The following is a 17733-nucleotide window of genomic DNA, read 5'->3' as shown; positions in this document are numbered from 1 at the left end:
ATCTCATCTTCATCAATCCATCATGCACTGCAGGCAGAGCAACTTCTCCAATACCTAGACTGGTTCTTGCCACTTCTCTGTTTAAATTCTTCCAGGGGCCCCCACTTTCTGCTGCATAAAGTCCAACCTTCTTGGCTTGGCATTCAAAGCCATTCATAATCTGACTCTGAGTACAGTCCATCCCACTCCATGCTACAGACCCATCAATGCTCACTTTGCCCCAGAATATGCCATGGTCTTTTCATCACAGTATATATGAATTCCCTTATGTGATAGACAAGGAAAGTATAGATCAGAGATGTGAAGTTAGCTGCCTTAGGTCACACAGCTTGTATAAAGTAGAGTCAATACTAGACCCCCAATTCCCCATTAGACCACCCTGGAGCCTTAGAGAGATCATCTCTGATCCCTCCTCTGCCACAATTACTGAGTGAAAATAATCATCCTCTCTTGTGGGAAGGACTGCAGTACCTACAATCTGTTCTCCATGTGGAATAAAAATCTAGTCATTCTTTTCTACTGCTTAAAAATCCTTTGCTGGGCCTCCCTGGTGGCGCAGTGGTTGAGAGTCCGCCTGCCGATGCAGGGGATACGGGTTCGTGCCCCGGTCTGGGAGGATCCCATATGCCGCGGAGCGGCTGGGCCCGTGAGCCATGGCCGCTGGGCCTGCGCGTCCGGAGCCTGTGCTCCGCAACGGGAGAGGCCACAACAGTGAGAGGCCCACATACCGCAAAAAAAAAAGAAAAAAAAAAAATCCTTTGCTATCCACTGCCCTTAAAACGAAGACAGAAGCCCTTAAGGGTGTGGGGCCCTTAGATGACTTTCCAGCCCCATCTCAGTGTCCTTTGCCTCTCACTTGGTACCCACCGTCTTTTAGACCCCTTCATGTGCCTCACTCCCTCCCGCCTCAGGGCCTTTGCACATGCTATTTTCCTCTGTTTAGAGTGCCCTTCTTCCTCTCCATCTTTCTTCCTTATATCTCTCTTCAGTCATTACTTCCCTAGAAAGCCTTCCTGACTGCCAGACTGGCTACGGGTCCTCCTTAAGATGGTCTTTCTGCTCCCAGTACTTTGCCCCTATTTGATCCATCAGTCTGTATTTATCTGTGTTATTATTTGATTAATATCTTCTATCAAACCCTATGCTCCTTTAGAGCAAAGATTTAGTTTATCTGACTGTGTACTTTTGAGTCCCTAGAGTTAATCACAGCAATTGGAACAAGGATGGAACTCAATAATTAGCTATTGAATGAATAAATTCCCCAGCTGTGAAGTCAATCCCAATTTCCATTTATGTGTATTTTTGAGGGAAAAGAGCAAGAAAGGCACCAACTGTTTCAACTACTGGAGACACAGAATTGGATATCATATCCTGTGAGTTGCTTGGTGTTGTTGCTGGTATTAATTATGTTTTGCTTAGTTGGTTTGGGAGGAAAGATTCAAATGTTGTTAAAAAAACAAAACAGGGGCTTCCCTGGTGGCGCAGTGGTTGAGAGTCCGCCTGCCGATGCAGGGGACACGGGTTCGTGCCCCGGTCCGGGAGGATCCCACATGCCGCGGAGCGGCTGGGCCCATGAGCCATGGCCGCTGAGCCTGTGCGTCCGGAGCCTGTGCTCCGCAATGGGAGAGGCCACAACAGTGAGAGGCCCGCATACCGCAAACAAAACAAAACAAAACAAAACAAAACCACTCTGAATCAAATTTAAGCAGCAAAACAACTCTAGTCAGGCAAATGAATAGATTTAAATTAATCCCATTTAAGAACACAAGTAGGGACTCATGACAACTTCTTGGGAAATGGGTTTTCTGCTTCAAAATCTTTTTAATTCTTAAGCGTAATATCTTTAGGGTCAGGGCTGCACAATTAGGCCCAGAACATTATTTTAATGTATTTTTTATACACAGGACAGGCCACAAGTGATAACCTCTGTGTAGAACACCAGACAGAGCTGATTCCTCAATTATTCTTGCTTACCCCTTCTTCTTGCACATTTCTTATGACACCATCTGATCTGAAAGTGTTTCAAACACTTTTGCTAAAGGCTTTTCAGCATTCCAACATCGTTTGACATAAAAGTAAATTTGATGAGCTCTATTTAACTTAGAAGAATTTTCCATTTTTAGCTTGTATTTATTGTGGATTTGAACATTGTGCATTGTTTTGTTGACCTGACTTGTCGTTTTACTGTCCAGAATCCAGAAGAAAGTATAATACCTTCCTTCCAAATCTGTCCTAAAGTAATGCTGTTCTTTTCCTTTTCAACGTCACCATACATGTATGTTGTGCTTTCTCCTAAACCTCATCCATGAAACACATTCCTTACTTAGTGCTCTAGAAAAGATTTTCCTAAGTCAATCTGAGGTCTCCATTGATTACCATGGGGTAAAGGAGCCATTATTTCATCCTGCCCATGGACAAAACCATGACTTAAGGTTTTTAAATTGGAGAGGTAGTGGCAAGGGTTGGGGTAGGGCAGGACTATTCCTCTCCCATCTCCTCCAAGAAGAGCTGATCTGTCCTTAGACAGAGGGAGTGGCTCTTGGGCCCTCTGGGTTTATCCCCTTAGCAGCCGGCACAGTGCCTGCACAGAGCATACATTCTTATACATTTACAGATGAGGAAGAAGAGAGGAGTAGTAGAAAGGGAAGGTCTGGGTCCTCCATGACCCTCTACGACGAGCCCATAACGATCCTTTGGCTGATGGCTCCCGGCAAGGTATAGATGAAGAGGACCAGGAAGACGATGAGGATGATCAGAATGAAACCGATGATGATGTACTTCTTGTAATTCCTCCAGATGAGGTGGTACAGGCACTTGAAGGGGGTCACAAACCAGGAGAAGGAGGTGTCTGGGCGGCTGAGAAGGAAGCAAGAGAAGATCAGGGAGGGGGCCATGTTGTCAACACATAGGAGTCTCAAGACCTCAGGAAGGATTTCTGACTCCCAATTTCCAGGGACCCACAAAGAGAGGCCCGAGAATGGGAGAAGACCATGTTGCCTTGAAGCAGAAGCAAGCTAACATTTGGGGTGATAATGATTCCTCATCATTTTAAAAGTTGGTCTGGAGGAGGGCAATAGTTTGGTTAGGACCCAGCCAGAGAACTGACGGCCCTCTGTCTGTCCCACCCTGACCAGCTCAAGCCCTACCTCTTCCATGAAGCCCTTCCTGACTACCCCAGTCCACAATAATTCCCCTCATTCTGAATTCCTACCTCACTCATGGCTTGACTTACCCACTTTTTGAACCTAACATATGTCTTCCACACTCTGATGACTGTTTTATGAACCTGTGTGTTCTCTCTAAACAGACTGAAAGCTTCTGGAAGGCAGAGTTCATATCTTATATTTCTTTGGTGTTCTTCAAAGTTTTTTTTTTTTTACTAGGTGTACATTGTAGGAGTTTAATAAATAATTTTGAATTAATGAAGCACCAGTTATGTTCCTAACACTGTGATAGATGAAAGATAGGTACAGAGAAGGGACCACCTACTCATCATGAGACACTTAGAGTCCAGGGAGGGGTAGGACAAATACAATTTGAAAGAGTATTTTGTGTACACATTTCATATCTATATATGTTTACTTTTTAATTGATATATAACCATGGTTTCAATTGAATAGGGTAACACTTGCTGCTAGTAATTCTACTTCTGGAAATTTATTTTAAGGTGATAATTTATAAAGAGGAAACATTTTTATCATATTATAATAATGGAAAAAAGGTAGAAGTAAATTAAACAGCCAGTTATGGGGTGGCAACCAACTCAATTATGGGTATCAAGTCTATGGACTATTCCACAGCCAATTAAAAATCCCAATTATGACAACTATGGAAACAAAGCAAAATTTTTCAGCAAAGGATACGTGAAATATGAAGATAATTTTGTATGCATAATTAGAGAAATAGTAGAAAAAATTCATGTGAAACTTATATCCCCATGAAAAAAATAGTAGAAAAAAATATATGAAATTATTCTGGAAGTGCTTATGTGGTAGTTCTATGGAAAAGTGTCCTGTCCATTTGCCAAACACTCTATAATGTTTTTGGAATATTTTTCAATTATAGAAACAAAAAGCTACACTGATTGGATGGTACCTATTAACTCCTTCTCACTTCTCCCAGCGGGATGCTCTGGAGAAATGTTTTCATCCTCTGATATGGGGACCTCAGAGGGTCTTTCCCATTTCTGATGTCCCCATCCCCACCCCATGACTTCACTCACTTGGGCTTGGCCAGGGGCTCTGGCTCCTTTCGGGCTTTTCCAACAGGATTTTTCTCAGCTTCTTCTGCCGTAACGAGGTGGAACTCAGCTTCAAGCTTGCCCTGTACAAAGGCAAACTCTCAGTTTCTAGTCACAAAGAACTTCTGGGGGCAACACCGACCTTCTAGAAGAAGTGTTATCATGTGGGAGAATGTTAGGAAGGATTTTGACTCTCCTGCTGCTTTAATTTGAGGAAATATTATCTTTTCGGTCCTGGGAGAAGCCATTTTTATGATGGACAATAAAAGCCCTGGAACAACGTTACTCTTGAGTTTTGTGAGAAGAGGGGGTCCCACATGTACGCATGGACACACATAGGCTCACTCACATGGACTATTTCACTTGTAATCATTTAATATCTGCAGAAGTAATATGAATTACAGAAAGGAAGAATTAAAAGGGGGACTAATTACTTGAGTGGCAGAACCCTTTTGAATCTGCTACCCTCTTTCTTCTCTGTCAATGACTCTCAAGAGGAGATGGGAGGGTATGGACCTACATTTGCCAAAAGGCTTTTCTGTCATCCTTCCTTGTTTTTGTTGTCCCCTCTAAGTGTTTTAGAATTATCCTTTTATTCTAGCACTCTCTCTCCCCTTCTCTTCCCTCTTTGGTTTGAAAATTATGAGTCATATGCTACTCCAGAGCATTGTGCCAAAGATAGTGGCAGAGATCTAAGTCTTGGGTTATCAGAGGATGAGACAGGATGTCTGCAAAAGGTAGGAGTCATTCTTTCTTGTTCATTCATTACTTTTGGGGACCCTCTGTATGCCAGGCACTGTTCTAGGCCCTGGGGACTTAATGATTAAGAAAAATAGGACCCTTGATCTCCTGGAGCTCCCATTCTTGGTGGAGGGGACCCTCTCTCCTGCCTCCTTTGGTTTTGTGGATCAAGATTCAAGGTGATAGGAGGGACACAGACGTGGCTGGAGACTGCAGCATCACCCAAGTGTTTTAGCCCCTGTGATTGCTGTTAAAGCTTGTCTTTCTGAATCCCATGTGGATGGGGCATTACCTGACTTCAGAGGCATGGTTGATGTCCTACCCCAGTAGAAAGGTCTAAAATTCTGATGAACCAATGGTCTTGTGTTAATTTACCTATACTCTCTGAAAAAGCCAGGGCTTTTTCCTTTTTTTTTTTTTTTTTTTTTGCAGTACACGGGCCTCTCATTGTTGTGGCCTCTCCCGTTGCAGAGCACAGGCTCTGGACGTGCAGGCTCAGTGGCCATGGCTCACGGGCCCAGCCGCTCAGCAGCATGTGGGGTCTTCCCGGACCGGGGCACGAACCCGTGTCCCCTGCATTGGCAGGCGGACTCTCAACCACTGTGCCACCAGGGTATCCCATGCCAAGGTTTCTTAACAAGCAAGTTTAGTTGCTGGCAGCCATGAAAATGTAATTGTGGGAGAAATTAGCGAAAAGTAGAGTATTTGGGGTGAGTTTGAAGCTGGAGAAGAGAGGCGGAGTCATGGCTGTCTGAATTAGTAAAGAAGCACAGTGGGCTTTTATTACAAGTGAAGCCATGAGTTCAAATCTAGGTGGTCTCATCCATTCTTTAGACTAGTACCATGACCCAACTCAGAAGGCATTAAATTCCTATGATCCAGAAATATTCCTTTAAAATATGTGTATATGTACTCTCTCGATCCTATTGAGAAATTTTGGCTTCATCAGCAATGACTTGCACATAAGGCACTCAGGAAGTATTTGAAAGCCAGGAAAGAAAGAATATAAAGCTTCTATCCATTCTATCACATCTATCAACAGTAGAGCAATAGTAATATAACTCTAACTGTAATTGCACTGCTTTATTGAATGCCTGTTTTGTCCCAGGTTTGTTCTTTTTATCTATCATCTATCTATCTATCTATCTATCTATCTATCTATCTATCTATCTATCATCTATTTATTACAGTGACTAACAAAGTAGGTCTCCTTTATATTGATAGAGAAATGACGCCGTAAAAGTCAAATAACTTTCCCAAGGTCACACAGGCAATAAGTTAACCAACTGGAATTTGAACCAAGGTCTGTAAGATTCCAAAACCATGCTCTTTCCATTATAGCAGGCTGCCTCCCAAATGCCAGATAATTGGACTAGAAGTTTTATGAGGACCTTCCCAGCTCTAACATGAGATGATTCTATGACTGTCTTCATCATTGCCACCTAAAAGCATTTGTCTTCTTGGGTCTTAGTTTGCTCATCTATCACATGGCCAGAGGCTCTTTAAAGCAACTTGGCTCTAACTTCTAGGTTTCATGAAAGGCAGAGTTAGAGCCCACGGTGCCCCTGCAAGATTTCATGGCTGGAAGAAACCCAAGAAGCCAGCCCAGAACTCATGGCAGAGGGGCTTCCAATCTGCCAAAAGGGTTTATTTCCGGATGTTTTTCAGAGATGATCTGAGCGCCACTGAGCAATATATTTATACGCTGGGAGCCTCATCCAACTCCTCTATACTTGGTAGAGTTTAAGAGTCACTAACCAATTGCTGGGCTCCAAAATGTTTGGAAGAGAGGACAAAAATCAACAGAGAACAAGTTAGGACGAGAGTGAAAGGATCATTGGTGTCTTCATTGCCTAACAATAAGCTCAGCCATCGTGCTGTATAACTTGCATGGTGGTATGTGAAGACATTATTCCATTTAAACTATCTGACAGCCTGGCAAAACAAATGACATTTTTATTCCCATTTTACAGCCCAGGAAACGAAGGCTTGTTGATGTTTGCTAACTTGTGTTATAAAACTAAGATTTGTACCCAGGTCCTCTGATACCAAGTCCCATCCTCTGCTATTTTATGTGTCCAAGTGGCCCCTTTTTGTGGAAAAAAAAGAAGCAGCCTATTTATTTAACAGTGAGTCAATATACCTTTTCTGAAATGTTCAAGAGGGGCCTCACAGTCATTGCCATGGCTCCAGCATTAGAATGTATTTTTGATGTTTCAAATAAAATGTTGGAAAACACACTTGCTATATAGAAACATTGCTGCACAAAAGAAGCCAAACACAAAAGAATACACGATGTGTGATTTCATTTAGCTAAAGAAGGAAATAGACATGATCAAATGATGAGGTTAGAGGTCAGGAGAGTGGTCAGGACAGGGGCAGGAGGGGTCTGGGTCACTGGAGAGGTTCTGCTTCTTCATCTAGGTGCCGACAGGAGTGTTCAGTGCATGAAAATTCATGATTGGCACACTCTTCTGTAATGTATATTACCCGTTTCTGTATGTAAGTATATTATATTTTAATAAATTGGCTTTAAAAAGAACCTGTTTTTGACTTTCATCTAACGACTTGCCTTGGGTAGCTTAAGGAATAGTATAGCATAGCATAGCACAGGAATTGAGTGGGTACGATTTGGTGCAGACAAATTGGCATCTGAAATCGTGCTCTACCAGTTACTAGCTGTGTGACCTTGAGTGAGTTACGTGCCCTCTTTGAGTCTCACTGATCTGGGATGTTAATAGCATGTACTCCATCAGATTGCTTTGAAAAATAAATGATACAACACTTATAAAGTGCTCAACCCAGTGCCTGGTGAATAGTAAACACTTAAAAAATCATAGTTGTTAACTTCAACACTATTTTATGGACAGAAACGCATAATTTCACGAGAAATATATTCTGCGCATTCAGAAAACTCCCAGAGAAGTCCCAAGGATGCATATTCATACAGGAAAAAAATGCAAAGAAAAAAAAGGAGGCAGAGAATATGAAATTAATTCTGCCCTAGGCATAGCAGTTGTCAGTAAATATCATGAAGAGCCTTGTCCCCGCTTCACTGCCCTGCCTGAGTGGTCACAAAGCATTTCTCTGGTATCGCAGAGGCAGCAGGGGACATCGTCCGATAAACGCTGCTCCTCCTTCCATGTCTCTCCACACAGAGGGTTCCACGTCCTACTTCAATCATCCGTATTCAACCAAGTACCAGGTAGAGGTCTTAAGCTAATAATATCCTCCAAATGTAATTTTAAATCAGAGCTAGAAAAAATGGACAGTGTGAGAGACTATCTATTAACCTAATGACATCTATGGATGGAAGAAAATGACAAGGAAAGGTCCTAAAAAGACTAGATTTGTTGTATCACATCCATTGTTTATGGGCTTCAAACTTCACTGGGCCTGGAGAGTGAGTGCTGGGGGAGGCTGAGAAGTGATTGTGTTCAGGTTGGACATGCCTTCTTCAGCAATAATTATTGCTTATTAAACACAACTGTCACTCATATGAGATGAGGCATTCGCATACATTAATGGTTGGAATGTGTACTGGTAAATCCTTTAGGAAGAGGAATATACACATATACATACATACATACATATACATATATATATATATACACACACACATATACGTATCTGCACACATATATATGTATGTGTGAGTGTATGTGCATTACAGTATATAGTCATACTCTGGACCTGTGAATTCCATTTCTGGGTAGCTAATTAAGGAAATAATTCAAAACTCAGATAAACCTTTAATGCACAAAGCATAGTCATTATTCTTTTGGATGTTCAAATTGTCCTATTTTTCACAATGAGATGTTGTGTAGGAGGATATCCATATTCTCAGGAGATGCATAGGAAGTCTTTAGGGGTAAAGTGTCAGAATGTCTACAACTTACTCTTAAATGGTTCAGCCAGTGTGTGTGTGTGTGTGTGTGTGTGTGTGTGTGAGCATATACTATATCCATATATTCACATATACAGACAAAATAAATATATCAAAATGTCTACAAATATTAAATCTAGGTGGTGGGTATATGGCTGATCACTGTCCTATTCTTTCAACTTCCTGCATGCTTAAATTTTTTTAATGCATGTATGCTGAGGAAAAAAACACATGATTTAACTGTAGCATTTCTATTTTGAGAATACAAAGAATTAATAATATTCATAATAAAATGTAGGGGAGTGCTCATTGTAACACTGAATAGAGCAAAATGAACAAGGCATTATTTTTAACATAGAATGATCACTATTATATAAAATTAACCAAAATGTATGCATATTGGGAATAACCAAAATGTTAGCAATGGTTTTCTTTGGGTGACGTGCATATGGGTGCTATTTCTTCCTTTCCACATTTTTGTGTCTTTCAAATTTCCTATAAATGCATATAATATACTTTGTCTTAAAAATGATCTTCACGTGAAAATACCTCCCCTCCTCCGCTCCTGGAGAATCTGAATTTGCCACATACTATTTAGATGATTTGTCTTGTCTACCAGCTGCCTCAGCTAAGCTGTGAAATTCTGGATGGCAGAAATGTGTCTTACTGATCATTGAACCTTTAGCTGCTAGTGTACGTGGCCATAGTAAATGCTGACGACTCTTTTTCACACTAAACTGGAGGTAGTTTTAGTTGTTATGCTCTTGGGACTTACCTGGGCTACCTAACTGTAGACTTGTGAGATTAACCTGTAAAAGAAACTTCCTGATCTCCATCTTCTAAAGGAGTGATTTCTTTGAAGGTTGCCTTTAGTAGGATAATGCATATACAATGCATAATGCAATGTGTTTCATGAAGCACATGTTCAATACATATTCCCTTTCCTTCTCCAAAGGGTACCCATTCTTTTGCAATTCCACTTGGAGCTGTTTTTCACTTACTATCCATATTCCACACTAGGAGCTGTGTGATCCAAATGTCTAAATTACACTGCTTGGGGGTACAGATAAGAAGCTTTAAAAATAAGCCTGGCAGGTGGCAGTGCCCATAAACAAATCCCTCCTGGCTGCTGATAATTGGCATAAGAGGACTATGATGTTCTGACTGCTGGCTTCAAGGCACGGGAGGGGAATTCATGCAGAGTTGGAATTAGAGAATGTCTTTGCTGGAAATGCACCTTGGAGGCACCCAGTCCAAACTACTCATTTTATAGACATGGAAACTGTGAAAATTAATAAACAGAAACCTCAATTAAAATAGAGTTGAGAGACCAGAAAGGGGAGCTCTCATGCCCTATGCTGATAGCAGAGCCTAATAGGAAGAAGAAAGACTTTCTCTTCTCACCTGGCAAGAGCTCAGCCAATGAGAGACTGTCATGGCTCAGTCAGTGAAAAGCCATGGACTCCGTTAGCTATAGCACTCCCAACTTCCTTTCCCCCTCCAGAAAAGAGTTCTTTCCCATTTTGCTGGGGACTCGCACATGGCTAGCCATGGTTGCAGACCTCAAATTGCAATTCTTTGTTAACCCCAAATAACCCAGTTTTGGCAGGAGAAATAACTAGCAGTCTATTGTTGGAGCATCTAGCAGCACTTTATTCTTTTTTATGGCTGAATTCTATTCCACTGTATGGATATACCTGATGACATAATTAAAGCCATTTAAATATCAAAATGGAGGGCTTCCCTGGTGGCGCAGTGGTTGAGAGTCCGCCTGCCGATGCAGGGGACACGGGTTCATGCCCTGGTTCAGGAGGATCTCACATGCCGCGGAGCGGCTGGGCCCGTGAGCCATGGCTGCTGAGCCTGCGCGTCTGGAGCCTGTGCGCTGCAACGGGAGAGGCCACAACAGTGAGAGGCCCGCGTACCAGAAAAAAAAAAAATCAAAATGGAGTAACTACGGTTCAGGCATTCAAAATGGAGCCAGGTGGGACCTCCCTGGTGGTCCAATGGTTAAGACTCGGTGTTGCCAATGCAGGGGACCCGGCTTTGATCCCTGGTCGGAGAGCAAAGATCCCCCACGTGTTGCACAGTGCAGCTAAATAAATAAATAAATAACAAAATGGAGCCAGGTGACCATTGTGGATGCAGTTGCAGACATGTTCCTAAATCACTGGGAACTTGAATTTTCTGAACTGTATCAAATTCTAGGACACTCCTGGCCATCTTCAAAACAGTATCTGCTAGCAGCTGCTCCCTGAAACCTTGTAGTTTCAAAGTTTTACCAACCCTTTTGCAACAATGTAATCATTTTGAACCCCAACCAGTTCTTGTTTAATAAGCGCCCTTACTTCTTGCCAGCTCCAATCCTAGTTCTTGACAAACAACCTGTGTAACTTTGCCCCGTTTTGCTTTATAAGCATCCCCCATTTTGTAGTCCAACAGAACACAATTCAAATGCTTCTTGAATCTGTGTCTCCCGGGCTATGGTCCTAACAAAGCCCAAATAAGCACCTCTTTACTTCAATAAGCTCTCTGTTTCTGAAATTTCGGTTAACATACCACATTTTGTTTATCCATTCATCAGTTGATGGACATTTGGATGGTTCCACTTTGGGGCTATTATGAATAATGTTGCTATGAACTTTCACAACACTGCTTTTTAAAAAGGTCACCAGGAGAGGTACAAATTATTATGTATGAAATAAGCTACAAGGATATATTGTACAACACGGGGAATATAGCCAGTATTTTATAATAACTGTAAATGGAATATAACCTTTAAGAACTGTGAATCACTATATTGTACACCTGTAACATATAATATTGTATATCAACGGTACTTCAGTTAGAAATTAATTAATTTTAATAAATAAATAAATAAAAGGTCGCCAGTGACCTCCACGCTGTTAAACCCAATCGACACTTCTCTGCTTCTTATGCAACCACCCAGGAGCATTTGACACAAAGACCCAACTGTCCGCAAAAGACTCTCTCCTCTCTGGGTTTATGTCTCAGCACATTTTCCTCATTTTCTTCCTACATCTCTGCCTACTTCTCTTTCTCCACTTGTGACCCTCTCCCACCCATTGTCCCCACTGCAGTGAGGGACTGTTTCCTGTGTGAATCAGATCCCCTCACCTCCCTGATGGAAACCATTCATTGGCTTCCTGTTGATCTGAGACCGAAATCCATAAACTCTTTAACATGGCGTCTGAGAGCTGCATGATCCAGCTCTGGTTTCCTCTCCACTTCACTGGCATCACCTCTCTTCACCCTGCTCCAATTGTGTGAGGTTTTTGCTTGTTTGTATTTTAGTTCCTCCTATGCACTGAACTCATTCTCACCTCAGGGCCTTTGCCTGTGGTGTTTGCTTGGTGACAAATGCACTTCCATATTTTTCCCTATGGCTCACTACTTCTCATTCTTTAGGTCTCAACTATAAAGGTTCACAGTCACAGAAAGGTCTCTAACCGCTGTATGGAGTGGAAATATCTGCCTTGGATATGCCTTAACTCAGCACTTCCCAGCCCTTGTTTTAAGAATTTGCTAGGCAGAGCAATTCTCAGAGCTCCCTGAGCTGAGGTCTGTTTCTCACACTGTAATCCTCAGTTTGGCTCAAATAAAATTCACTTTTTTCTCTTAAAAAAAAAGAGAAGAATTTGCTTTCTTGGTGTGCCTGTGGGTGACTCACTGTGCATTTGTGTGTTCATCTATTTACCCTTGTGTGTCTGTCTTTGACATTGGACTATATTATTCTCAGGACCTATCCTTTAATAGATGCTCAATAAATATTTGTTGAATGAAATGAAGAAATAAATTACATGGAAAATAAAGAGTCTATTAGGATCAAATGAAATAACAGAAGGGATCTGAACATATTTGGCAAACTCTGTAGGGCTATAAAAATATAATAGATGACGGCCATTATGTAATACACACATAATCACTGCCGTTTGTTTCATAGGAAAAGGAATTATGTCAAAAGATAAGAATTTGGATTTCAGGACTTAGCATTCCCCATTTCCTGACCTCATATTACATTCTGACAACTCTGACCAGTGGGCAGTTAGCTGTCCCCATGGGGCTATTTCATGACTCCAGGCTGCACTCATCATGGTTCCTCTACTTGGAGTAGACATCCTCCTTTTCTTCATCTAGAAAAGGGCTTTCATCATTTCTTGTTCTTGAAAAATTCGTGCTCTGCCCTGCTTGACCCCTCAACGTCCTCAGAGGGGATTAGCTCCTCCCCTCCCCTCTTCCTTCCCTGTGTCATTTTCACTTTGACTATTTCACGCAGACTGTACTGTTGATACATCTGTCCTCACTGGACTCTGAGCTGGTTGACAGTACAGGCCATGCTTACTTCATTTCTGAACTCATCTGTTCATCAATCAAGTCACTGATTGAGCATCTACTATGTGCTAAGCCGTGAAGCCTGGAACGGAGTACAGAGGCTGCCACGTAGTAAAACCTCAACGCATACTTGAGGAGACTGGAAGGAAGGAGCCTGCTTGGATCCTTGTTCTTTTGATCCAGTCTCACCAGATGGGACTGAGTTGAGAATGGAGGGAAGAGAAAGCTCCTAGAAAACATACTAAAACTAGACACCATGGAGTCAGGTCAGCAGCTCCCAGTTAAGTTCAAAGAAATCCTTGTCTTGTACCCATTGAGCCCATAGCACAAAGAGAGAGTGAGCACTCGGTCTCTATGCAGACCTGCTACCTGAAAGGTCCTGACTTGCGTTTGCTTTTGCCGCTGGGCACTAGGAACAGAGGGGAGAACACGCTCGCCCCAAGAGGAGGACAGCAGTGCAAATAGGCCCCCTATGCTGGCCCGGTCCCTTTTCTCACCTTCACTGAGCGCTTAAGTTCTCCACCCTCCCTTACAGGGGAGTGATGAGGGGGCTGAAAGAAAGGGCAAGAGAAGCTTTCTTCCTACTATTTGTGAAAGGTCCGAGTTCCTACAGCATGTGTCACACCGTATGGACCAAGTTGCCTAGGCAAGGACAGGGGTAAATGGCTCTCCTTTCTGCCAGCATCCTCTCGAGCAAGTTTTAAAAGGATGGATCACTTTTTAAATGGAGTTTCACGTTTTGAGGGTGAACGGATGAAGCAGTTGTATTAAAATTGTACATTAGTCAGGACTTTATGCATAATTTCAAGAAATGTTGAAAAAAAACTAATGCCGGGGCATATGCTCAAGGCAAGAAGATAGAAACCCAGCTTGACATAGATCACTAGTAAATCAAGCATGCTGAACTATGGAAGGCACAATGCATTTATACATTTTTCAAAATTCTCGCTTCTCAACAGAAACTTTGCCCTAAAGGGCTCTATGTCATTTTAGGGCACTTGACTTGAAGTTTACAAAATGACTCATTTAAATAATATGAGGTCCCCTGCCTGCCCCACCCTCACCCCATCTCCTACAGCTGTCACTTACCGCGAGTTCTTTGCTTTTAGTGAAAGGCCACCAGCCCCGCACACGCTTTTGCTGGAATAAGGAAATCTTGCTCTCCTCACTTGCATTTTCAAACCTGGTGAGATCGCAGTCTTTGGCAGACTTAGCTGCTCGGGGAAAACTATTGAGGTTCATTTCCAGGGAGCCTGTGAAGAGATGCCCTTAACAGTTATAGAAGGGCTTGAAAATCCTTCATCATCCTCATTCACCCACTCATTCATCCATCCACTCACTGGTCATTCAGTCAGGACCACAAGGGATCCACAGCATGTGCCAGATATTGAGAGCACAAATATGACCAACACATGTTTGGTGCATTTAAAGCATTAGTAATATGGCAGCAGGTAGAAGACAAGGGAAGAGCTACCATATGTAACTTTCAAGCCTTAGTTTCCGGTGTCATCTGTTGGGCCGCTTCTCTGCTCCCTGAGCGTGATCTGGATTACGTGTCTATCCTTTGAGCTGTTCCCTGCCTTAGCACAGATAGCCTGTAAGAACCTCCTCCCCCAACCATACCTCTGTCTCTGAGCCCACTAATCTGCAGGTTGGGGACTAAGTCTTACTGTCTTGGTAGCTGCTCTCCAGTACCTTTGTGGGCTCTCAACAATGTTTGCTCTTTTTAAAAATGTTTTATACATTTTAAATGTTACTTTCCATTTACAGTTATTACAAAATAGTGGCTGTATTCCCTGTGTTGTACAATACCTCCTTGAGCCTATCTCACACCCAATAGTTTGTACCTCCCTCTCCCCACCCCTATCTTGCCTCTCTCCCCATCCTTCTCCCCACTGGTAACCACTAGTTTGTTCTCTGTCACCTGTGAGTCTGCTTCTTTTCTGTTGTATTCACTAGTTTTCAACAATGTATTTTCAATGAGTGAATATAAGCCAGAGTAAGATAATGCCACGAAAATGTTATATTTCTCTCTCCTTAATAACCTTTCCTTATTTCAAAAGTGATATATGTTTACTGTGAACATTTAGAGCGTGCACATTAGCAAAAAATAGAAATCTTTTTTCTATTATTTTTCCACCTCCCAAAAGTTGACGACTGTCCTACTTATTAGTTCATATCCTTATATCAGCCTTTCTGTCTCTTTGGCTATCTCTGACTATCTCTTTCTCCTATAAAAATAAACATATTTTTTACTGAAAGGGGATTTTTTCCTATACACTTTTTTTTCACTTAATGCACCCTGCACAACTATCCAACTCATTAAATATTCTAATATTTTAATGGCTGCAGGGGTATCACTTATTGAATGCTTACTATGTATGAAGCACTGTACTTCATTTTTAAATTATATTATTACATTTACAGCTCCCCTCTGAGGTTGTAATATTATTATCCCCATTTTACAACTGAGGAAAACTGAGGTACAGAGGAGACCAGTAATTAGCTCAAAACTTAATAGCTTCTTGGTAGTAAAGCAAAGGTCAATTTTAGTCTGTTTGAATATGTATCTTCCACCATAGGGATGCACTGTAACTTATTGAGTCAATCCCCTATTAAGGGCTATTTGGAGTGTTTCAATATTTTGCTATCAAAATTATTAAATAGCATTGAAATTACTATCCCTGGAGCTAACTCAGACTAAGTTCTCCAAAAGCTAGGACAAAACCCTCAACATTAATATGAGCTTGATGAAGCCACTGGCTTACCCAGAAAATCATCTGAAGATAGCCTTTCAAAATCCCAAACCTGAAGCACCAACACAGCTGGCGTCTTACACTCCATCTTCTCTAAGGAAAAGATGTTCTCCCTCTTGGTAATGACCATTTGCTTCTCCGCTGGGAGATACTGAAATGCAAATAGAAAGCGCCAGTTGAAGTTCCCCTCTCCAGTCAGAGAGTTGTAATGCACGTCTGTTTCCTGCTTGTCATCTTCCAAACCCTTTAACCACCTGAATAAAAACAGAAAAAGAATTAAACACTCAGAGCCCATTATTTAAGCATCAGTATAATCAAGAGTGATTTAACTAGTTTCATTGTGGTCACAGATCCATGGTTTTAAAATTATGATATAGTTAGATTTAGATGAAAGTTTCCATTGAATCCGAAAGAGATAAATAGGGATCAAAGGGTCGGAAACTGAAACAAGACTCTCCGTCTAAGTCAGGTTGGGGAATTGTCTTCAGTTCTTGGGTAGGTCTGAAGCCACACTCAGTAAAAAGGGAGAAGTCATGAAATGTAACATGAAAGTGTAATCTGAGTTTCCTCTCGCCTTGGGTGACCTCTTTATAACATGTACCATTTCTGCACCCACTACATTACATTGCTACATTACATAGGTAAATTATCTAACCTCTCTGTGCCTTTGTTTCATCTGGAAAATGGAAGCAATGACAATATCTAGTTCATAGAAATTCAGAGGAATTATATGAGATAGTATATGTACAGTGCTTTGTATACTCCAAATGATCTATTATGTTATTTCCTCTTAGTATTATCTGGTCTTTCTCCTCCATGCCAAGTATAAAGTAAGCTACAATGAATACATTTTCCCCTAGTACTTTATCCACAGCTAATTAATTCTTGAGAAAAAAGGTACTTTTAATTCAAACTAATTGATAATGCCAAACCACTTGCTTTCTGAAAGCAGACATCCCTCTCTCCACCTCAACCCACCCTGGGGCAGGGTTCTATTCCCAAAGGAGTGGTACCACTGGGGTATGGGCACAATTATTTAGCTAAAGATGGTGCTCAGTCAACCAATATATGTGTGGTATCTCTTATGATGCAAGGAGTGAGCTAGATGCTAGGGGAGTGATAGGGAGCAAACAGGGATGGGTCTTGCCTTCACGGAGCTACAGTCATGGAGGGAAGAGGATAGAGGGAGATGGGTGGGATGGCAAAAGTCACCAGTGAGGGATGTGCAAAGGCCCTGTGGAAGAAGAGGTGAGGACGCATTCTAAAAAGGGGAAGAAGCTCAGTGTGACTAGAGAGCAGAAGGTAAGGGGGAGTATTGATCCAGTGAGATGAGTCTGGAGACATAGGCAAAGTCTAGTCATGTGTGATATTTTAGGACATATGAGGGATTTAGATCTTTGTCAAGAGAACATAGGATGTCATTAAAGGGTTTTAAGTACAGGACTGATGTGCTCAGATTGTGCTTTGAAAAGATAACTCATGTTTCAATGATAGACAACAGATTATTGGAGGCAAGACTGAATAGGAAGAGACCAATTCAGATAGTATTGGTATTTCAGTGACCCAGGCAGGAAATGATGGAGGAAAAGATGATGATGGTGATGTGGTGAGATGAAGAGAATGGACAGTGCTGACAGCTATTTGGGGAGTAAAATGAATAAGACTTAATAGTGTACTAGAAATGGGAGTGTCAATGAGGAAGGGGGTTTCTTGTTGGGGGAAGACAAAGAGATACCAAAACAAGGCTGAGATGAATT

The 17733-nt window shown here is 41.8% G+C and overlaps 1 protein-coding gene across 1 annotated transcript in view; it reads right to left on the bottom strand.

Moving 5' to 3' along the window:
* Nucleotides 1–2669: 2669 nt before the first annotated feature.
* The window catches only part of FER1L6 (fer-1 like family member 6), a 129343-nt gene continuing 114279 nt past the window's right edge, over nt 2670–17733 (bottom strand). Inside the window, exons 37-40 of the mRNA XM_060116195.1 lie at nt 15989–16230; nt 14310–14473; nt 4223–4323; nt 2670–2856 (exon numbers count right to left, since the gene is read on the bottom strand). Of these exons, the coding sequence (XP_059972178.1) occupies nt 2670–2856; nt 4223–4323; nt 14310–14473; nt 15989–16230 (694 nt within the window). The remainder of the gene's footprint in view (nt 2857–4222; nt 4324–14309; nt 14474–15988; nt 16231–17733) is intronic.

This window comes from Mesoplodon densirostris, chromosome 13 (genome assembly GCF_025265405.1).
Source record: "Mesoplodon densirostris isolate mMesDen1 chromosome 13, mMesDen1 primary haplotype, whole genome shotgun sequence".
Taxonomy (NCBI): domain Eukaryota; kingdom Metazoa; phylum Chordata; class Mammalia; order Artiodactyla; family Ziphiidae; genus Mesoplodon; species Mesoplodon densirostris.
This window is presented reverse-complemented; position numbering and strand designations above follow the sequence as displayed.